This window comes from Melozone crissalis, unplaced genomic scaffold (assembly GCF_028551555.1).
Source record: "Melozone crissalis strain CALT ecotype California unplaced genomic scaffold, PUWL_Pcris_2 ptg000005l_1, whole genome shotgun sequence".
Lineage (NCBI taxonomy): Eukaryota > Metazoa > Chordata > Aves > Passeriformes > Passerellidae > Melozone > Melozone crissalis.
Genome location: NW_026535783.1, coordinates 18932594 through 18956258, shown reverse-complemented (window position 1 = coordinate 18956258; position 23665 = coordinate 18932594). Strand labels below are relative to the sequence as shown.

At 37.9% G+C, this 23665-nt stretch overlaps 1 protein-coding gene across 3 annotated transcripts in view; it reads left to right on the top strand.

The window, feature by feature from the left end:
• Positions 1–13269, top strand: part of TNFAIP8 (TNF alpha induced protein 8) — a 55587-nt gene extending 42318 nt beyond the window's left edge. For 2 of the 3 annotated variants that reach the window (XM_054284886.1, XM_054284869.1), the window contains exon 2: positions 12316–13269. In XM_054284886.1, the coding sequence (XP_054140861.1) occupies positions 12316–12881 (566 nt within the window). In that variant the 3' untranslated portion in view covers positions 12882–13269. Of the gene's footprint in view, positions 1–9878; positions 9936–12315 lie in introns of those variants that run through there. The other variant, XM_054284877.1, reaches the window with a different exon arrangement.
• The last annotated feature ends 10396 nt before the right edge of the window (positions 13270–23665 follow it).

Sequence of the window (23665 nt, the reverse complement as noted above, 5' to 3'; positions counted from 1 at the left end):
GCCTTGTGTCTCTTGCCCTCTTCTCTTTTGCTGTGCACCCTCAAAAAGGGCCTGGCTCTGCCTGCTCTGTAACTATTCAGTAAGAAGTTGCACATGTTGGTAAGGAACGCTGCTATTTTGATCAAACCTGGCACTCTCAACACATCTTTGGTATCAGGTGCCCCACCTCCCTAACCATGCTGGTGACAGCCGGTAGGACCTGCTTCCATCTGCCAGCTCCTTTTTTGGGGGGGATATTGGGGACCCCAATACTGTTCATAGCATTCCACATAAGGGAAGAAAGCAGTTTGGTTTCAAGTTCTACGAGTAGAACTTTTTCATCTTCTGAAATTGTTTGTTGTACTGGAAACTTAGTTTCCTAGTCTTCCTTTCATTTATCTGTGATCATAGCATTTGCTGTATTATGGCACTTACACCTTTGGGTTGTTTTCTTCGGGGACTTTGCAAACAATGGACTGCCACAAATGAGACAGAGGTTGGAGACCAGCAGCAAAAGTCAGAGAATCTCTGCAGAATCAAAAGAAATACCTGGGTAAGGGAAGGGCCTTGCATGTACACTTGGTAAAGCTGTATTCTTCACCAGTACTACTTCCAAGCATAGTAACAGGTTAAATTAATTGCTTCTAAGAATAATGAGTGTTTTGTAATACATTAGCTAGGAGTAGCTTAAGAAAAAATGTAACACTAATTGTAATTTGCAGTTTTTATCTAAAACCACCCAACATTTCTTTTATCAGTATCGATTTATGATTTGGTCAGACCTCCCATTAAATATTACAGTTTCAGAAGGGTTCTTAAATGCTGCTTTTTGAGAAGCAAAATGCATCCCCTCTCCACTCAGTCATTAAGCGTCCCTTTAATAATAAGTAAAGCAAATGAAAACTATATTGCAGGTGTTATCTCAAAATTCTGGGCTGTTTTTTTGCTATAATTAGACTACAAAATGTGGTAAGAGTAGAGCACTTCAAAAAGAGAAAGTGTTTTATGCTATTTCATGAAACAATTTCTGGTTTTCATTTCTCCATACTCAATAGAAGTAGTAGGCTGAAATAGTTTAATCTATTTCGCAATGCTTTAAAGCAAAAATTACCTTTTTTCATATTTTAAGATTATTTTTTCATGTTTGCATATTGGTTAGATACTTCATAAAACCAGTAGTATCCAGCAGTAGTACTGTTACTAGTAGCAATTGCTGTTTATGAATTTGTAAGAAATTTGATGCTTGAACTGGCTGTTCTGCATTAATGAGTAGCACTAATCTGAACAATAGCCTTATACATATTGACACTGAGGTGTTTTTTTTTATGGTGGGAAATCTGAAAGTTACAGATGTTCATGTTTTCTTGGTTTGCATAATTATATTTGATGAGTTGCTTGTGTTTTTTAATGGTAGATGTACACTTCCTGTTTTGTGGACGTATCTCTGTCATGACTACAGAACAGGATACACAGTGGGATTAGCTGCATTTTATTAAATGCAACTCTCAAAATCTCAGTTGTTTTAACCATATTGAGGGCAAGAGCACAAGCCTTAAACCCATTGTCATTTGGAGACAGTCTTTGAGGGAGAAGGAGAGAAACTGAGAGGCCTGTTCTTTGAGATATTCATTCTACATTCAAAACTTTGGGATGTTTTCTCACAAATTTTGTTCTTATCCCTAAGATTCTCTGCCTGAGCTGGGTGTTTGATTCAGTTTCATTGGCTGATTCCCTGTCCCAGTTCTGGTGTGTGGTTTGTTTCTCTTGCTTGGCTGGCAGGCAGTGGGAAGGAGAGAGCTCGCATCTCTGGGTGGCTCACGTGTTGGATTCAGTCTCGGGAACTTGGCATTCAAAATCTTCCCCACAGAACTGTTTCAGCAGAAGCAATATAGAGGATTGGATACACACTGTATAAACTAATTTAATTTTCCCTACCTTTTGCAGAATTTGGTATCAGCATTTGTAAATATGCAGATTAATAGTGAAAGGTCAGATAGTCTATTTTGCGTAGCAGTAGGGAAAACCTATATTTCAGTTTTACAGATAATGTACAAATGTCAGTGTGTCTGCAGAGTCCTGTTTCTGCTGGCAGTTTGCAGTAATGAGAATAAATTGCAGTAAAGTGGGAATAAGCGCCTAATTTATTTGAGAGCATTTATCCTTGAAAGGTTTGAAACCTGAAATTCCAGGGACATAATTTGAGATGATTTTATGTATCTGTAAAGGCCAGTAATTGCAAGTTGCTCTAAGGCATTGCTAGCTGCCCTGTGATTTTAGTGGATCTCTAAGAATGTGATACCCTCAAGTCTCTATCCCAAAATATTTACATTCGTGCAGCAATTAATGAAGAACTGACTGAATGCATGCACAGGCAAGCATGCATTTAATTAACTTCAAAGAGGTGTGGAGAAACCTTTGAAAAATGCAGAAACTCCATTGTTTTAAAACCTGAGGCTTTCATGAGGAATGGTTTTGCTTTTGCTATGTCTACTTTGCAAAACTATTCTACAAAGACAATTGTATTTCTAGAAAGATTAAAATTTTGGTTTAATATTAATGGAAGTGAGCAGATGACTCTGGCGAATAGTTCAGTTACTGATTCCAAGGGCTGCTTTTTCCTCCTTGTAAATGAGAAAATGAATGGGTGTTTCTGTTAACCTAAAAACAGTTGTTTTAAAAGCATTCACTGAGAAATAGTGATGTAGACTTCTTTAGGAACTTGAAACAATGAATCATAAATTTGAGCATCTGTGAGCAGTAATGGTGGATACTTCAGGAAGGGGTAAGAATAAAGTTTGACTCTGGTGTCTTGTGATGAGATGTCCTCATCAAGCTCACAGTCTTGTCCTCAATGCTGGAAATTAGAGATTTTAATTCTGTGATGCAGGACATTGTGTCATGGATGCATGTTTAAACTCGCATTTCTTTGCAACAAGCAGTTGGTATCAAAATCAGTAACTTGCAGTTAAATGTTGATCCCTTTTTTGTCACTTGTTACTTGATGTCATGCAGTTAGGGAGGACATTATGGTGACGGAAAGAGAAAGTATTGACATTTTTATTTCAGTGCAAACATTTGAAATTTTAATTGATGATGTTTCTGTTCACCACTTGAAGGCTTTCCGTCTCCTGGTTCAAATTTGCATTCCCTCCTTCTTACTATGGGTAATAATCTTGGAAAACTGAAGGTGTAACAACCTTTCTTGCTATTGTCTGCCCTTTCATAGCTGATCAGTGCTGTCCATTGCTTAGTTGAAAATACCATTTGATGCCACTACAAAGTAAAGAAGCTAAATTGTCAAATTCTGCAGCAGTCAACAGCTGTTAAAAAACAGTGCAGTCAAGTCTCATAAGCTTTGCCCCAAGAAGAGGATTACAGAGAAGATGCAGGTTTAACAAATCACAGAACAGTTGAGGCTGAACAAGGACCTCTGGAGGCTGCCCAGTTTTCACCCTTTAAAAACAAATAAGATTATTACTGCTTTGCTAGATAACAGAGTTCTGTATCCAAATAATATTGCTTCCTGATGTAAAAGAGAATGACAGGGTCAGACATAATGCTTAACCAAAGATTCAATTTTAAAGAAGATTGAGTTGCTACAATATTGAAGACCTAATTTTTCTCTCATGTTTTATATTCCACTATTACTTAAGGGCATTAATGAAAGCAAAACCAAACTCATAAGATGTGGGGGGAGGTGGACTGGTGTTTTGACAGTCTTAAGGTATGTTTGAGAGTTTTGGTGTTGTTAAGTCAAATATTTTAAAGGTGGGTTTGGGTGGCACTAGTGGGAACAAAGAGGAGACAAAGCAAAGCCTATGGAAGATAAACTGTGTACTTGGGTCTTGGAGAGCCTGTTCTGAGCTGGAGGGAGAAGTGAAGATAAAAGACTCAACCTCTTATTTCAGGACTGGATGTTTGGACAAAGGTTGTGATAGTATGGATACAGAGGATGCAGGCTGTAGCTACTGAATAATGGGAAAAGAACTTAAAACTTAGGGGTTGGTTTATTTTGCTCCTTGTGGAGTAGGAAAGTAAACGTGTTAGCTGTGCAGAGAAAATTACCATTTCAGTCACCAGTTGTAGTCTTCATAATCATGGAAGCAGCCATGAGTGACTGGTATGGAAGGCAGACAAAGCACATATTCTCTGTACAGCCATGCACTGAATGCCATAAAATGTATCCTTTCTTGTAAAAAAAAAAAAGGTAGTAAAAAATCAAAAACTGAAAGAGAGATGAAGGGTGCCTCTAGTGTATTAGGCCTAAAGAACAGCTGATATCTGTTAAGTAAAATTCTTAGATGGGACAATTTTGTGTATTCTTTATAATCTACATTCAGTGTTGATATTGCAAATGAATATACCAACCAGACACCTGAGAACTGAAAGGCCTTGGTGTCACTAGTAAATTTTATGCAGCTGGCCTGTAGCTGTGGCACTCTTCAGTGCCTCAGAGTGCCTCAGAAGTTGGTTTTATATATCTATATATCTATATATATATAGATATAATTTATTTATATAATATATAAATTATATATATAATACATTATTAATTATATATATTATATATATAATTTATACTATATATATTATATATATGTATATTAAAAATAATATACACATATATGCACATACACGCACACACATAAAGTTAATGGTAGCAATCCAGCCTGCTTTAAACATTAAAATGAAAGACAGATACCAAGGGAGTCCCATCCTCTCTAAGAAACAGACAGTGCAGCTGCAGATTGACAGGGAGAAGAATAGAGAGCCAGAACTAGAAATACAGGAAAAACATTTTTAACTAGTTTCAAAGATGTTGTAAGATCCCTCACAAACTTCTGTGTCATTTTAGCTCTCTGAAGCCTCTGCTTTGACTTTCTTTACATGTGATTCAAATACATGCCCTTTGCATTTTGATGGCCAGGTTCTGACATTTGCCTTGTGACTGAGTTCCCTGTCCCTCTCACGCCAGATTGGCATCTTGTTCGGACCTTCCACTTCATTGTATTTTTGCAACATGCCAAATTTCGTTTTATCCAATGAATTCCAAGTTCTTCAGGGCTGCTGGTCTCAGAGGTTTTCCTTCTGCATTCAAGCCAGGAACTCGTTTTTTATATGTATGTAGTTCCTGTGCCTACAGCTAAGTGTTTTGGGGTTCATTTCTTGTGAGAAAACATTCTTTTTGCCAGGATGGTTGTAAGAGCAATTAGATACCACTTTTTCAGATTTCAAATTTAGGGTGCCACTTGGCTTAGGGAGCTTGGCGCTGTTGCTTTAGTGCAGTTTGGTATGTATTTCTAAGGCTGGGCAAAATGCAGAGTACCTGCATTGCATTTGATTGATTGGAAGGAATGACATAAGATACACTTTATTTCCTGTGAAAAGGTTTGTCAGCATTATTATTCACTGTGCACGGACACTTGGTACATACAGAGGAACCTGATACAGCCCTGAAAGGACCAACAGCTGAAATACACAGGCTTTGTATTTAACAGCACTGCACCAGTTGTTACATTCCAACAAGGATAACAAATGGTGGCAGAGGACTGAAGTACCAAATTAAGTTCATAACACTGCTCTGTGTGACTGTCATTTTCTTGGTTTAGTATCCAGTGTATTCTGAAATATTCTGATAGCAGTCATCTGAAGTAAATCTGATTTTTTTTTCCTTCTTTTTAAAGCTACGCTGTTAATTAAAATACATGCAGAGGTTTTGGAAAAAATGGCTTTTAGGAGGCTTTTTAAATTTTCCAAATCAGCTACAGTATATGTATCATGTGATGCATAGGCTGGCTGTGGGAAGCACAAGCATGTAAAACCAGAATAACTTGTTGGCACTGACTGCTCCCATGGGACTGCAAAACTCTGTAACATTCTTATTGGAAATACCATAATTCCTTGCTACTCTACTCAGCCTTAACCTTTAGGTACATTTTTTGGCAATTTTTCTCACCTCTTGACCAAAAAATATTTAATTTTCTGGGGTTTTTTAATGGTTTGGTTTTGTTTTTGCAGCTAGAATGTGGATCATCTTTTGTGGTTCATAATATTTTGGACATTTTAATACACTAATATTAGAATTAAATAGCAAAATGTAGAAGCATAAAAGAGTATCACACCCAAACATATTGGCAATGACTTACAGAGCATTTTATTGGGTGAGAAGAAGCTGTTCTAAATGGTGTTTGCTGGCTTTTATTTTTCCCATGTTTCTGCAGATCAGTATATGCCCACTTTCAGTTTGAGAATACAGCTCAGACATACTCTGTATTTTCAAAAATGCTTCATTAGCCATATTTTTTCTGAAATTGCTTGATTAACTGTTGCTCCAGAGTGACTTGCAGCCTCATAGCTGACTTCCAAATCCAGTAAGACTGCTCATGCAGTATTTGCCATGCATAAAGCTTGGCTTCAGATGGGGTGGTTTTCCTTTTGAAGGTCTTCCAGTGTGAATGCTAGAACTAGTGCACATTGCTTGAATAATTAACATTCTCGTTGTGTGCTCAGTTGGTAACAATTACGGCAAGACAGAATTTAGTACCATTTACTTTACCTGTTAGGAGAACTGTAGGCAAATGTTACTTATGAAAGAATGCTTTGTATACATTGAAAATTTTAGTTAAAACTGTTTTCTAAGTTAGAATCAGTATTCATATATAAATCCCTCTTTTTAAGCACAAGATGCCAAGCAAAATATTTGATCTTCCAATACGGACCTCGTGTACATGAATTAAAAAAGTAGAGGTGCATGTGAAGGAAGCAAGTACTGTGCAGGGCCCTTGTTTGAGGGGATTTTTTCGTTCCCCCTTCTGCACGTGGCCATTTTCTGTCTGGGTTTTCCACTGCCTGATGGTGCTTGCCCAGCCCGTGTGCCCTGCTGACGCCCCTCTGGCAGTGCGCTCTGTGGCTCTCCTGGTCTCTGCCCACTCCTGCCCTCAGCCCGCTGTGGAGTCGCAGTCCCAGTGTCTGAGGCTGAAGAGTGAAAGCTCTCAGGGTGTTTCTGGCCTTGCATGTCTGGTAGAAGTCTCAGTTTTCACCAGCTTCTAAAAGCCAATAAGGGAACAAATGCTTAGAATGTGGAGACTGGCCAATATGCTGAAGTGGCCATCTGGGAGCTGCTGTAATTTTGGAAGGAATTCTAGAAGAATTTTGGGAAGGATTGTAAGGATTTTAGCATACCTCTCACCCAGGAAACATTGAAGCACTAAGAATCAAAACACTGACTCTCCTCTTAAAATAGAAAAAAGAAAACAGCATTAAAAAACCTTTTTGAAACTGTGACTCACTCAAATGGTTATTAAGAAGAAGCTATATATATCACTTGGCAGCTAGAAAAATCAGCTTACCTTGTTCAAATCTGAAGACTTCATAGTCTCTACCCTACCACTCAAGTTTTTTAATCATATTGTCATGTAATAAGTACATTGTGAAAATTGTTACAGCCCTGGTAACAGGTTTATAACTGTTCTGCCAATTTTGTACCTCAGGACGTGTTTGTTCACTGGTACTTACTTGTGTAGTTTATCACCATCGGAGCTTTATCTTACTGAAGTCATGTATTTATCTGTGAATTCATATATGTATATGCTTCGGTATTTATTTTTTTTATGTTTGTGCCCTGTGTCATTCCTGAAGACATGGGTAGACCTGTGAAGACCCAGAAAGCAGAAGACAAAAAAAGATAAAAAATGCAGTAATTCTTTCATCCCTTCATATCTAGGCAATCTCATGATTTTGGAGGTGCATGACTCATGGTCACATACACTCAGAGAGCATAATACTAATTCCACTTGATTTCAAGTTGCCTCCCTCCAGGGAAATAGTGCTCTTTCACTACAGGAGTCTGACTGAACATGCATGTATGGCATGTGCAGGCTTTTAGCTGTGTAGTTCTCACACACAGTCTGTAGAGAGGCAAACACACAAATCCACACGATTCCTGTCAGGAAGTCCACTCCCACATTTCTCAATGCAATGTGATAATCTTTTAAATGCTGCCTGCAGCCCTCAGTCAGTGCTGTCCCTTTCCTCTCAAGTCCATGTTGATGTTTTTGTTCCCAAAAACCCTCATCATTTTTGGGTCTTAACTCATGCAGCACGTGATGTTCTAGTCTCTAAATGAGAACTGGGTCTCAAGGAACAGTGTTTTACAGTCATATTTTCTCTACTTTTTGGACTGTTCTGTCGACAGAGTGAGTCTCAGAAAGCTCAGCTCTTGACCATGGAATTTATGATGGTTCACTGTAATTTTTTTGCTGGATGCTTTTTTTTTTTCCTGCTTCTTCATAATGAGAAGTTTAAAAATAGTCTGTGACTCAAGTATTCATTGTCAATGTACATGAGATTGCATACACTCAGCTGCAAGTGATGTTGAATCTACCTTAGACTGTTGTCTTGTGGAAGAAAAGAAGCTGGGTTTTTTCCAAATACTACCTTTTTTTTTTTTTTAATTTAAATAAAGTTGAGACATAGGGTATGTGGTAATAGTGTAATAGTCATTTGCCACAGTATGGAGGGAGGTTATGCTAGTTTCCATGTGAGGGAAAAGTCAGCATTGCAGCTGTAAGTATGAGCCTTCTTGTACTTTCATAGCAGTCTTCTGAGAGTCTGTTAACCACAATTTTAAATTTTTACTGAAAGCTTACACTTCTACCACAGTTTAAGGAAAACCTCTGTATGGTAAAATACTTTGGGAAAAACACATCCAGAATAAATATTGGACATTCTAAGTGTCCAATATTTAGTCATTTTAATACACAAAATCTGTGTTATATACTATGTTAATACCATGTTAATACCATATACTGTGTGCTTGGCTATGAAAATCAAAAAGTTTTGTAATCACTAAACTCACAGCTTTCACAGGAGGCTATCTCTAGCACCTTGTTTCCTCATTTAAATATTAATTTAGGAGATTTTGCAGATGTCTGCATTATTCCCAAGATTGATCCTGTGAATTTCAAAGTAATGGAAGCAGGATTTCCTCTGAGAGTCTTTCCTCTAGGACTACTTTCCTCTTTGGAGGTGTGGCTTTACTGCACATAATCATGCTTATTTAAGTAGTTTGTGTAGAAAATGACATCCCGTTGATTTCAAAGGGGTATTTTTACATGATAACCTCTTAAAAGGTAAAGTACAAAACTGCAGAGGAAAGAAATTGGAGCTATAAAGAGCAGAGTCATGAGGTAAACCAAACTGTGAGATGCGTAAAATTAGTGGTATTACTTGCAGGTCACCAGAGAAATGACACTATTTCAGTTTAAAGTGCAAGGATGTAACCTGTCAACACAAAAGGGTGGGGTCAGACATCCAGGCCAGCTACTGTAATCACTTTCAAAAGGTGTCTACATACGACTGTATCCCTGAGGAGTTGTACAAAGGTGCATTTTCAGGTGCTGGTATCTGAAGTTGCAGTCAGAAGTTTGAAAGGGGGTGCCTGGCAGCCCTTCGCCTTTGCAGAACCTGTGAGTCGGGCGCCTCTGACACACGGATGAGCATCTCCACTTGCAGATACCAGGTTAATGTTTTAAAAACCTCTTTTGGAGGTTTTTAAAGTCAAGTCACAGGAGCTTTCTTCTCCCTCCCTGTCTGTGACTTGTTCCAGTTGTCAGTTGTCAGGAACAGCCCTCAGTGTCGCTCGGCACTGCAATTTCCTTTCAGCTCTCTCTTGGAGGAAGTGAAACCACTGAGATGTATTTTTGCTTTCTGAGGTGCCAGAGCAAAATGAAGCACTGCAGGCAGGAGAGAAAGGTAGCTGAGTAGAGCTGCCCTTACAGCAAGGAGGAAAACCCCATAATCTCTCTGTGATAGCTTCTGACAATGTTTCAAAGCACACGATAAAGTGTGCGCTGCATTTACCAGAATAAATACGCCACAGGCCAGTCTTCACCTTGGGTGTTTTGCTTCTCTTTCTGCTGTCAGCAGTAAAAACTGCAATTACATTAGATGAACAAGTAAGTAATAGCTTTCCTGTTATTTAAGGAAATGTGTGTGTTCATTCTGAAGAAGCTCTACTCTTACTGCTTAAACTCAGTTTTATTCAAGCCGTGAAATAAATTTTAAGTCTTTGTCATTGGTAAGGAGGAAAAAAATCTGATTATAGACTACAAAGAGTTAGCAAGTTCCTTTTTTGGATTGGCTGAAATACTGAAGTATGAAATTGACATATTTAGCAATTAAATTAGAACCCATGTAACAGCACAGGGAAAATGAAACTAACTTCTAGTGTATTTATAGCAAAGTAGATGGAAAGTAAGCCATGCTGAATAGCCCCAAAACTTGGACAGATATTAGAAAAATACCTTAAGAGTTTGGCAGCTTTCAGAATGGAGCAGTTCCTGTTTTGGTTAGCAAGGGTAACTACATGTTGTGTTGTACTTTGTAAAATATAAAGTTATGTAATCTAAGAGGGTTTTTTTTTTTAAAAAAAGTAAAATATTTAGCATACTGCCAAACAGTAACAGCTGTTAATAGGAACATCCATATCTGTGTGGAAGTGTCGGAAAGAAGACATCATAAGCATTAATAATAAGACTTTAATTAATAAAAGTTATGAAATAACAATTGATATTCCTGTTTTGGAAGAGAAAGAAAGTTTTCATTCATCCGTAGATCTTTGTAAAGCATTGGCTATTGAGTTCTAGAATTTGACCACCCTTTGGAAAACATGGATTAGTTCCACTTTAATAGTAACTGTTGCAGTTTTAGCTTTAAAAGCACAGAAAGAAAATCAAATGTTTTCAGTTCAAAATGACTGCTCAGCATCTTTAATGTCTTCCTGTATCTTTGTGGTTGAGAAGTGTGTCTGTCTTGTGATCTTGAGTGCTTTGCCCAAGAGAGATAACAAGGGCTTCTTTGGTTTTGAGTGTCCTCTTGCAGTAAAGATTTTAAAAAATGTACTCAGACTCTTCATACTTCAAAACAAAATACTGATATGTACTAAAAGTTGTAATGAACAAACCTGTTTAAAGGTTTATGGGATGATAAAAAGTGAGCTTGTTATTAAGCTTCTCCAAGATACTCTTGAATTAAAAATACAGATTCGTGTTTCATGTCCTGAAGGACAAGTTTCTTCTATTTGCTGGAACCCCTGAGGCACCCTGTGTCTGATCACACCCAGCTGCCCACATACCAGCAGTTAAGAGGAAACCTTTTCCAAATTCAGGGACTTACTGTCTGGCATCTGCAGAGTTGATGTTTTCATTAAAAGGAAAAAAAAAAAAAGAAAATATTTCCAGTCCCTGTGTTTGCTAAGCAAACCTTTCATATGTACAGTAAATGTAAACAGATGTAGTCTTCCTTCCCCTGTCTGAGACTCCAGGAGAGCTGCAGCACAAAGGCAGCCATTTCCCAGACAATTCTACCTGAAAATACCAGCTCACCTGTGTCTTAATGGAGACACTGGGAGGGTCAAAAAATTGTTGCTGACAACAGAACAAGTGATAACATTTCACAAGTCAAGTTTCTGAAGCATTGTTTGGGGTCTTCTAACAAGAACTTTTTGTTCCTTTGAACAAAAGTACAAACCAGTCATTGGGTGTAATCAAACGTAATTTTAGAAGTGGAAATGTGATATAGGATCTACTTATTGGTCACAAAAAGATACATTTAAAAGGGTATGCTCACAATTGTTATGAAAATCCCTAGAAAGTAAATGTCTTGCTTTTACTGCATAAAATATAGGACATAGAAATGTTAATCTTTACTTGCTTTTCTTCTGAAAACCAGTGTCTTCAGATTCCATCCAGAGAATCTCAGTGTTGTTTGCTGACCCATGGTATTTAGTCTGTCCTTTGTATTTCTGCATGGATATCTATAGATACATATAAAATTGATATCTTTAAAAAAATTGATGTGTTGTGTCTGCATTCACTGATCATGTAAAACACTAAGCCAGAAAAGGCTTTATAATGGTTGCTTCACTGAATTATTATCTTCATTTGAGTAGCAGTGGTTATTTGTCATGACATTGAAATAATCCTGGTTTCAGATTTCATTACAAATGTGAAAATCAGATTAGATTTGTGACTCATCTGATCAAATCGGGCAGTTTTAGTGTCTCAATTTGAAATCACTCCATATATAGAGAGAGCTTCTATACCATTTCTGAGCAACTTCAGTTGGTATTTTCTCAAAAGTAAAACTGTCTGAAAGACCTTGATCCTAAAGAGAAGAGAGTTCTAGGGATTTAAATATGGGGTTTTTTTCTGCAACTACGTTGCGTATTTTTGTAGCACTTAGTAAGACTATTTTGAATGTATAAATATTCCTCAACTTGCTGTCCAGAGACTGTCTGTTTCAAAGTACTGACTGCACACTTTTTTCTTCTCCTAGTGGCCACAGATGTCTTCAACTCCAAAAGTCTGGCCATTCAGGCCCAGAAGAAGATCCTTGGAAAAATGGTTTCCAAATCAATAGCAACTACTTTGATTGATGATACAAGCAGTGATGTTTTAGATGAGCTTTACAGAGTAACAAAGGAATATACACAAAATAAAAAAGAAGCAGAGAAGATAATCAAAAACCTCATTAAAATAGTCCTCAAATTGGCAATTCTCTACAGGAACAACCAATTTAATCAAGATGAAATAGCCCTGATGGAGAAATTCAAGAAGAAGGTTCATCAGCTGGCTAAGACCGTGGTCAGTTTCCATCAGGTGGATTATACCTTTGACAGGAACTTTTTGTCCAAACTGTTGAATGAATGTAGAGAGCTGCTCCATGAAATCATTCAGCGTCACCTAACTGCGAAGTCACACGGACGCGTCAACAATGTGTTTGATCACTTCTCTGATTGTGAATTTTTGGCTGCCTTGTACAATCCCTTTGGACCTTATAAAATCCATCTGCAGAAACTTTGTGATGGGGTCAACAAAATGCTAGATGAGGGGAACATATAAGTACTTGTATTATAGGTGACTGCCTATCAGTTATTTGTAGATGGAACACTGTTGATTTATGAAGGAATAAGGGAGCATGCAAAGAGGTTTTTTTACATTATGACAAATCTTTCCTAAATATCTCTATTAATTGATTTCTTACTTTGCGCTATCTGTTGCTATTCAGAGTCCATCTGGAAGAAAAACTGCACGTGACTTTTTTACTGTGCTTTGCCTATGGAAACAGCTCGATAAAGACAATCAAACAGAATGGTTCAAGTAGAGTAAGAGTCTTGCAAGATAGATATACAAACCAAAACAATACACTGTCAGACAATCTGCATCTTTCATAGATTTACAGAATTAATTCTCAATTATCAGAATCCAGTAATGTTGGTAACAGACTATCATGGTGGTGGTACACTCTGTAATTTCTTTCATTTACTTGTAAAATAGGCATATTTGATTCAGTTATAGTCTTTTATGCTCTCTGCACAGATAACAGCTTCCTAGTGTTGCCATTATGAAGCACTGAGTTTTAAATAAAATCAGTGATGCTGTCACATAGAGTCTTAACAGCAGGCTTGTGCATCTCCAGCTCAGAGGTGAAAACTTCCTGACTGCCAGGCAGGATCTCCCAAGGAAGAGATCCTTATAGACCTGCACAGGTGCTTGCTTCCTTTGACCACATGGGGATTATTTGAGGAATAAGCTACAGGAAAATAGCCGAACAGGGGAGGAGCATTCCCAAGAAACTGCTTGTGGTACAGAATTTTAACTCTGCCTATGATAAGATAAAACACAGTGACTTCTCTGTGCAATTCCTTAAGATTTTTAGAATTCTGCTAGTAGAATCATAGAATCAATCATTTGGGTTGGAAGGGTCACAATTCTTTTTGAAAAGATGTGAGTCAGTATATCTGATGTACTAGTCTGATGTGTATGATGATGTGAATTCACCAAAGTTGATAAATAAATTGCAAGCCAATTTGCTTTGTGTACAATGAAAGTAGAAGCAGAAATTAATGTTATCATTGTGTTATATACTATTTAACTAATGGAAAAATGGAACTTTAAATAATTTTTTTTCTTCTTTTCTTACTTCTCACCTTTTATCCTTCTTTTTCTTCCTCATCTTCTCTCTGCCTTGACATTGGGGATAAAAAATGTGACTTTCTAGACACTGTAATGTACTTAAAAGCATGAAGTTAATACATTTCAAACAGCCAAAGACTTTTTGTTAGGAAGCATATAAAGATTTTGCTGTTTATTTAATTGCCAGTGTTTTTGCTGTTTGCTGTGTCCTTTTGTTTTAATGAGTAAACCAAAGAATATTTGCACTCCAAACTTCTCTTGTCTTTTTTTTTCCCCTTATCATATTCTAAATACTAAATTGTGCCAGCAACAAAAGCATTGCAACAATTTCAGCACTACTTGTGATTTTTAAGAGAAAAATTTAAGTTTTATTCCTGTTAGGTTGGTCATTAGGCTCTCAATATTCCTGGAAAGCTGCCAGAGAAATGTGTTCAAAATGTGAATCCATTCAATGGAAGCCACTGGTGTTCAGCAGAGAGAGAAGATTGATGTACTGCTTGTCTGGAAACAGCTGGGAACTGATGAAAGGACAGTACACCGGGATTTGCCAAGAACTAACTTATTAGGTTGACATCTGAAGGAGTTTCATGTAAGATTTCTTCCCATGCTTTGCCTAAACAGTAAATATGCTGTGTTCTGTCCATCAGAAGTCATGTGTAGGGATGCAACATCACGGAGAAAAATCACACAAATTGTAAAGAGTTTAGTTTCTGGTGTATTTATTTTATCTTCCTGCCTAGAAATACTAATTCTTCCTCCTGGGGTGAGAATAAAAAGGAACTTGACTTCTAGAAATTAAATCAGTTTTATCTACAAATCCTATTTTTAAACTGTGTCCTGATTCTCCCAAAATAGCCTAATTTACAACAAATGGTAACAGTCACTGAAAGGAGGAGACAGTACCTTGTTTAGAACCAGGTGTATTACATGTGCATGCTGTGTAAAACACAGAAGATTATCTTTGGCCATGAACTAGAATATTGTGATGCTGAAATTTGAGTTTTCTCTGGGAAAAAAAAAACTGCTTAAATAATCTTTGCACATTGATAATTAACACCTACTTACATGTGTATGTGCCATGTACATTTTCAGTACCCAGAGCTATTGAGTGTTGAGCTGCACTGTCTGGCCATTTACTTGTTAGAAAAAGTGAAAATTGCCCATGGAGATTTGATTATAAGCATGAAAACTTGACAGCTAAGAGAACATATATTTAGCTCACATTTGAGTTACATTTTTCTGAGATGCTGTGACATTGGTTCTTGTCTGGCATTCATTTTGAATTACAAAAAAGTGAGTTCCATAATTATGAAAGAAATCAATTGTGTTTGATTTTCAAACACCTACCATGTTCTTCTGACATAGCACTCAAGCACATATACTTTTGCAGTTAATTTTTTTTTTCCTGCAGCATACATAAATAGTAGCTTTAATTATGAAAATTCAGAAAGAAACTGACAGCATTTTTGCCTGTAGTACACTTGTATGAAGGCATTGACCCTCTAGCAGAAACTTGACATAGTCAAGATTTTAAAAAAGGTTACAGTCTCACTGTTTAATTATGGGTAGCATAATCCCATAATTTAGTATTGCAAAATTGATAATGCTGTGTTTTAATAGGGTAATAATTATTAATACATTAAAATCCAGTCACCATTTTACAATGGGCATTTAAATCTCAGTACTTCAGGTGATGCGTATTTTTAATGTCTTTTCAACAGTTAGTTAATATGTAAAGCCTAATGCCATCAAAATACATGTTGAAGTTCTGTAACTTAAAGCTAATTTTATAGCTTTTTAGAGGCATTGAAAAAGTGCTAAGTCAGACCTTGGATACATTTTACAAGATGTAAACAAACACGATCTCATCCATATAACGAAAACAAAATATAGGGAGGTTATCTGGGCCATTGTGTGTGGGCTTTTGGCTTTTGGCCACTACTTAATTATGTTTGTGTGCACAGACAAACAAAAAGACACAATTGAGTAAATTACAAGACTTATTCTTGGCCTTGAGTTCTCTTGAGATCTCTTGTATCTCCATTTAGGAGGTACAGAGATCATAAGGAATCTGGAAGATTTCAGCAACTGATGTGGAGTGATTTGTGGTTTTTTGGGTTTTTTTTTTCCCCAAATCATGTCTCCTCTAAAAAAAGATTCAACCCCACCCATAAATTCTTGTAAAACAATAGTGAGGACATGGCCAATTGCTTTCTCATATCTCTCCCTAGTGAGATTACATTTTCCCGAGAAAACTGGGAACTGATTGTGATGACAGTTAGCTTCAGTAACTTTCCAGCCCCTTCTAGTTGTAATGGCTATAATATGACTATTTAAAGGTAAACTGGAATTCTGCATGTGGCTCTTCAAGGGACCAGAGGGTGCACATTTTCAGGGGCTAGCAGAGAGGGACCCAGCCCACTTCATTGTAGAGGGCACAGCGTTAAGAGTGGGATGGTGAGTTGTACATTGCATGGGCTTGGATGGTCTCTCTGCAGTGAGTGTTGGCTGTCTGGTGATCGCCCACCACAGCTTTCCTTTGCCTTCTGCTGCCATTCTGGGCAGCTGACACTTCAAAGACAAGTCAACTCCTTTCCTACTGTTTTTACCTCAGGATTGCATTACATGGTAATCTAAGGAGAAGAGTTGATAGGCTACATTACCTGCTCTACTTAATGAAAAACCACAAATAAACATCACTTTCCTGATTTGTTGGGTTTTTTAATGGTGGGGGGAGGGTTGCATTGGCAATGTAATTAGATCTCTGAAAGAACAATCTACATCTTGATTTAGCTGTTAGTAATGTTTTGGCTATAATCTATACCCTCATCAGTGTGATTTTCAGTACATGTACTTCTAAGCCCTTTTCTTTTTCCCAGAAGTGCTTTTGAACGTATTACTTCATATACATGAGATGAAGACTCCTGTTTGCATAACCATTTGCAGAAAAACTTTGTTACAACTGCTTTTAATGGAGATCTGGGCAGGTCAGCCAACATTCATGGTTAAGTGGCAAACATCTGTGCTTTGGATAAAACAACTGTCAAAAGAGATTATAATTGTCCAGGAAAGCTCTAATATGCATTTCACATAAATGAAACGTCTTTTGGGAGGGGAAAGTTTCCTATTTATCTTAAAATCAAATTGCTGTGCAAAGCTGTGACTATTAATCCGAAAGTTTAGACTTGGTAATGTAGTTATTTCCAGTTTGTGAAAAAAAAGACACCAAAACCCAACAGAACAAGAAAACTTGCATTTGAAAGAAGTTTTGAAATAATTATCCATTTTACTATTTTAATATTTTCAAGCTGAATTTTGCCTACTGCAAAATTGACATATTGCAGCTTTGTAATTCATATATAGTATTAAATATTATAGGTTAACGTGATTTCTTTTTATGTCTATAAAAACAAAGGAATAATATCTCCATACACACTATGTCAAAAAGCTTTCTTTCACAATTACAATAGTGCTCAGTCTGTATAACAAATCAAATTTTCTTAATGTTTAAACTACAAACTGCTGAAGTGACCTCGCTTTTCTTAGTACTCAGTTTTACTATTTAGAGTTCTGTTTTCTGATTTTAATGTTCAGATTTATGGGCAAGACACTCCTGAATCAATATCCACTTTTTCTTGTGAGCTTGGGAAATGCAAGTGCTGATATACATCTTATAACCATCTGTAAATTTCTACTTGCTAGCACAACACCAGTTTCTGGAGAAACATCCCTTACGGCATTTCTTTCTATTAGGGAGCAAATTGAAAAGAGGCGTCTTATAACTTTGGGATGTACCATAATTACACAGTATCAAACAAAGAAGCAGGCTTTAATGATTAAGAATAATGTAATTAAGAAGGTACTTTGCTTGCCCAGCTTTCCCAAGCAATCAAAACTTATTTGCTATTTGTTGTTTTCCCCTGTGGGAAAGTCTTAGTATGGTAGGTGGAAGACAAAGGCAGAGCTTCCTATAGTCACTGTGATTTAGATTTAAATTATTTTTACATGTAAGGCCTTCCACTGTCTACTCTAAAAATCTTAACACTGAAGCTTTTCCTTGGCTTTATGACAAATTAATTCCTATTTCAGTTTGCATTATATATTTGAGTTTAAAATGTGCTTTTATTGTGCACATAAATATGAGCAGAAGCAAAACAGCAGCTGGCCTTGTGCCTCATATCATGCTTTCTAGATACCTTGGGGTTTTTTCATCAGATGTTTTGGTTTCTTAGTGGATATAATTCTGAAGGTTTTCATCAATTCAGGTCATTCTAAGACAAAAATTGTTTGCGTTTCACACAGTTGTTCTCCAGTTTCTGCTGGCACCTCGCAGCAACCTAATGCTCCTCATTTGCAAGATATTTGTGGGACATTTTGAAGTACATTTTTTCAGAATTCATTTATTGTTGATTTTTCTGTCCAAGCTGCAGCTAATAGTGGATGAAAAATATTATTACATTTAAGTTGTGTAAGGGTTTTCTAATACAGGGAGTATGGTGGCATAGATGAAATAAATCAGCTCAAGTAGGGCCCACATACCACCAACCCTTCTTCTCTAGTGTGGGAATACAAATGCACTAGTTATGCTCCGTTATCAAATAGTGTTGAAAAACGACTTGGCTTTCTTGAGCAGGATTTACTATTTTATTTGGGGGATCTATTTCAGTAGCTGGGCTTGGCTAGGGTTCTGAGAAGAAAGTCCCCTGGCTGTTGATAGCCTAGAGTTAATTAAGGGTTTCTGTGACATGAAAGAACAGCCTTCCCCCATTCCAGAATCACTGACTTCACTGACTGGAATGGAGATACTGTGGTTTTTTGCTTTGTTTGTTAGAGGGTCGGTTTTATTTTTGTGGAGAGTCACAACTGTATATGGTCTGCTAGGCCTACTAAGAGGTTGCAGAAATAAAAGAGACTGAGGCCAACTGGCTTATTACCCCACGAGGCTTTGAGCCAGAGGGGGAATAAGTGCATGGGTCCAGGGACATGACATGAGATCAGCTGTTCCTTTCAAGAGAGCTGGTTCTATATCTCAAGCATCTTGATAATTCAGCAATGGCAAAATTATCTCATCCTTGGAACTAAATGAGTCTCTTTGCCCAACCAAGAAGCTGTCTCAGTTACAGGCTGCCTAACTTGATTTCAGTAGTATGGGCACTCCCAAAGGTACATTTGCTGTGCCATCATATGAGCAACTATTAGGGAAATGTGGAAAGAAAAGCTCAGCACTGTTCTGGGAGGAAGGGCTGTGATGAGACAAAGATCTCATTAAGCTTGCTTTGCCATCCACACTGTGATAAGGACTGCTGCCTGCTGTAAGCACAGGCATTTGACTTTGTTTAAGTAAGACAATATATTTAATCCTATAGTTCCAGTATCCTATGACCCTGTAATCTATGGTTTACCCCAAAACTAGGACTGAGAGGCTCATGCTACAAAATATGGAAACAGGGAATGAGGCCCTTTAGAAAATAGTATCAAAGAAAACTAGTCTTTGCTATGCTTTGGAGCTGGGAGAACCTTGGGTGGGGTATTTTGACTTCCCACCTCATTTCTGATTAGAAGAGCAAGTGCTGAAGAGGAGTACAAGGTGTTTATGATGTTAGCTAGTTGACTGTTCTCCGTCTTGTTTCTAGACAAAAAGCTATTCCATACTTCATGTATTCTTGACTAAAATTTTTCTTTACTTAAGTTGGGGAGGGATTCTTACCATGGAATACTGACTATTTAAACCTGTGGTGTTTTGCTTTCATTTGCATTCTTGGGATGGTTGAGATGGAAGCTGGCAGAGTGGGTATTTCTGAGACACAACTGGAACTCTGCTGGTAATCTAGGGGAAATGAATGTCTGTTGTGCACAGAGAAAACTTCTGTAAAACTGGAACTAAGAACTGTAAAATGTCCTTGGTGGTAGCTTGACAGGCCATTTTAGAAGGCACAGTTTAAAAGTAACTTACCTTTTGTAAGTTACCTTTTACAACACTTTGTGTTCATTAAAGGAGATGCCTGGATTTATTCTATGAAAAGAACCTCTTGGAATTTTTAGCTGTTCTAAATCTCAGTACGGCTGTTAATTACGGAAGCAAGTGGACCAAATCAGTTTTCTCAAGAAGCATTTCAAGTGTTCCATCTATTCATTAAAGATTCAACTCATCTGCAGAATCTGTTTACTTGCAACCTTATAGTAGTGCAAATATGCACCTGATTTCCACAGAACGTGACATATGGTTATTTGACAGTCTTTCTACTTCTTGTTTTAGTTCTTGTTTTTAGTCCTTGTGGGGTTTTACTGCCTTTTTTTCTTATTTCCCCCCCCCTTCAAGGGAACGAATTTAATGGATTTTTCATGAAGAATCATTTAGGATGAAATAGTGTGGTTGTGTTATGGGAGTAACACCATAACCTTTTGCTGGCACCTCCCTAACTTGTCACCACAGGATGCATTTTCAAAGCTGTAGATGTGCACAAACAACTAGTTTCTGCTTCAAAAGTTTGATCTACTACTGTGTCACTTCATACCTGCTCAGCAGTCCACCGAGCCCTGACTGACCTAGGGCTTCGGTCTCCCTTGAATCCTAAGTCTCTGATGGATTCAAATGGAGAGCTTCCATAGAGCTCTGCTTCTACCCCCCGCTTGAATTTTCCACTTAATTGAGTGGTATGTGCAACAAATGCCAAAATTAATGTTTCTTGCCAAAACAGGGATATGAGACCTCCTGTGATGTGGGTTGTTGACAACAGCTATAAAAATGTTTGCATTTACATTTGCAGTTGGTGCATAAGAATGTGTGCACTGTTTACTGCACAGTAGGCTGCTCCTCAACATCTCATCAGCAAAGCTGCTTTTCAGGTTCTGAAGGTGACAAACAAGGGATTCAATGGCAAAAAATCCCTACTTACTAATTGCTGCAGGCTCACAGAAAAATAAAAGAAGAGAATGGAAACTAGAATGGAAATACATACTACTATATGCTGATATGCTGCAGATGAAAGGAATCAATAAATATTACATTGAAACTATGAAGAATTTCTCAGTTGGGGTTTCTAAGTAGTTTTATCTAAACACTTTTAGTAAGGCAGTAATTACTTTGGTGAGCTGGGCCATGCAGTTGGTTTCTGTGAGATAAACATGTGACAGGCTCAGGACCCATCAATGACCTCTCTGCACTGGCAGCCAGAGAATGGCTGCAGAGAGGGGAAATGGGGAGAATGACCTGGCAAGGCATCTTCGGTCACAGCAAAAAAAACCTCTGTTCACAAACCCAGGGACTTTTAGAGCACTAAGGCTATTGGGAGGCACCATCTGTTGGAGGCTGTACTTTTGCAGTATTCAGTGAAAAGCGCTACAGTTTTTAAAATGGATTCAGTATCTAGTTCCCGGTCATGGCAAGAAATATCTTCCCCTTCAATCATGTTTGTAGAGAAGTCTTTGTTCCCAGTGAATAGGCCTCTGCAAATCTCCACAAGCAAAACCATTTAGCTAGCAAATAAAGAACTTGAAAATTATAATCTAAAAAGATTTTTTAGCAATGTTAAAAAATCCAGAGTAAAAGCAAGTCAGTCAATGTTTTTTATTCCCCCTGTATAAAAGTTTCCAAGGTGCTCACCATCTCCTGCCACAGACAGTAGAAACCATTCCCAATGGGATTACGACTCCCACAGTACCCACAACTGTGGGAACCCCTACTGCAAGCCCGTAGTTTACAAAAAACTTGTAAAAGAAAAAGACCCAAACCAAATTATCTAACCTGTTAGCCAAAAGATGTTAGCACATACACCAAATTTGCTTCAGTGCACAGCACACGAAAATTTACTGTTAATGGAAAGAACTTACCTGCTCTAGGCATTGAAGCATAACAGGAAAGAAACATCATCACATTCAATATTACAAGCTGCTGAGTGGGGGTTTTGGCAATTTTTTCCTAGTGAAAAATGTCTGAAATGTCAGTATAAATGTTAATGATAAATATATGCTAGCTCACACTGCTCACTAAGAGACAAAATAAAGCAATTTTGGTCCTCCTTTTTGCACTGACTTATTTTGTTAAACCCTGGCTGGCTGTGCTTGGAATGTGGATATCCTGCTATTATTCTCATTCACGATGGCTCAATCACTGAAAACTCACTATGGCACCTGATCTTGGTTTGTGGCTTGACACCTACTCTGCTCATGTTTCCACCTACCATCACTTCAGTTTGGTAAGCGCAGCAGTCCCATCATACCTTTTTCAGACTGATACAGATATTTTCTGATAGCTGTATGACTGCTGGAACAAAGCTCTTCTGACTACTAAAGGAACCCATCAAACACCTTTCCATCCAGAATGGTTCCTTGTATTTTGCATCTTTTAAATACAGACAAATTTACCTTTAAAAACATAAAGTACAGAAGTGATGTACTGTCTCTCCAGTGCACTTTATTTTGTGGTCTGCAGGAAAAAACACCATTCTGTTGAGGAAACTCTTAATTGTGTCAAAGTGTGAGCCCTCCCTTGATTCTAATCCCATTCTAAGCACAAAAATAAGGTAGCTGTAAAAGTTCCTGACTTGTTAACAAGGCCTGTTTATTTGGTATCTAAGCAACAAATTCTGCTGTAGAAGTACCTCAGGGACTGATTTTATTTGGGCCATGCAACCACGAACTTCTAGGCAAATTCAAGAGTAAGTCCCATTCTTGAATAGCCCATCATCTGTAAAAATAGAGGAGATGGAAGACTATGGAATGTGAAAGACTAGAGCTGAAATGGCTTGTTCAAGATCATGAAAGATTTGGTGGTGGACAGAATCAGCACTGAAAATGTACCTGGCTCTCTTAGGCCTTTTTCATAGAAGTGCTCACAGATCTGAGCTGCTCTAGATTAATACAGTTACATAGGGTATTATGCAAATAAAATTGGTACTGAAAGGATGACCACTCAGTCCTTGTGGGTATTTCCAGTCTTTACTAGATGCTGCTCTCACAGCATCCTGGAGACTTCCCTTTCTTTTCCCAGGTGGGAGCCCAATCCTACACTGTGGCAACAATAAACAAAACGTTGAGTGATGAGGTTGAACCAAAGCTCACAGATGTTAAGGACTCAATCTGTTACTTCCTCAGGAAGGGCAATCGCAATCTGACTCACTTGTCTGCCCTCCTCCCCCCCAGGAAAGAGCCTCCTCCTGCTGCCAAGCACAGCGCACCCAAACAACAACCAGCGGTGTTCTCTCTGCAAAACACACCCAGCTGCACCGGGCCTCTCACTGCTGGGCAATCCGCTCCTCTACCGAGCTGCACTCAAACGACATAGACAAACTTCCGAACTTTAATTAGTTCTAACGGTATTTAGTGCTGTGACAGAAAAAAAAAAAAAAATCTCCAATGCAATGGGTTGTTTCTGCGCACAGTCAAGAATTTTTCCCCACACTTAAACCTTGTGATTGATTGTAGATTATTTATCTGATGCAGTTTCCCTTGGCTGCCTTCAGAATCGGTTTTGTCCCCTGTCGTTTCCAGTAGTTTCCCCGTGGGTGGGACCATGCATGTGGGCACTTGGGGCCGCCTAACCGTAGCACGGGCTCACTCTAGTGCCCACAGCGTAAGTTGCAGTTGAAGCTTTCAAACCCCTGCAAGCCGAACTGTGTCATAAAATCATAGACCACTAGTCTCTGTTCCTGCTCTTTCTAAAGGAGTGAATGCTGCAGATTATTAGAGGTCAGAAATTATAATTTATTCTA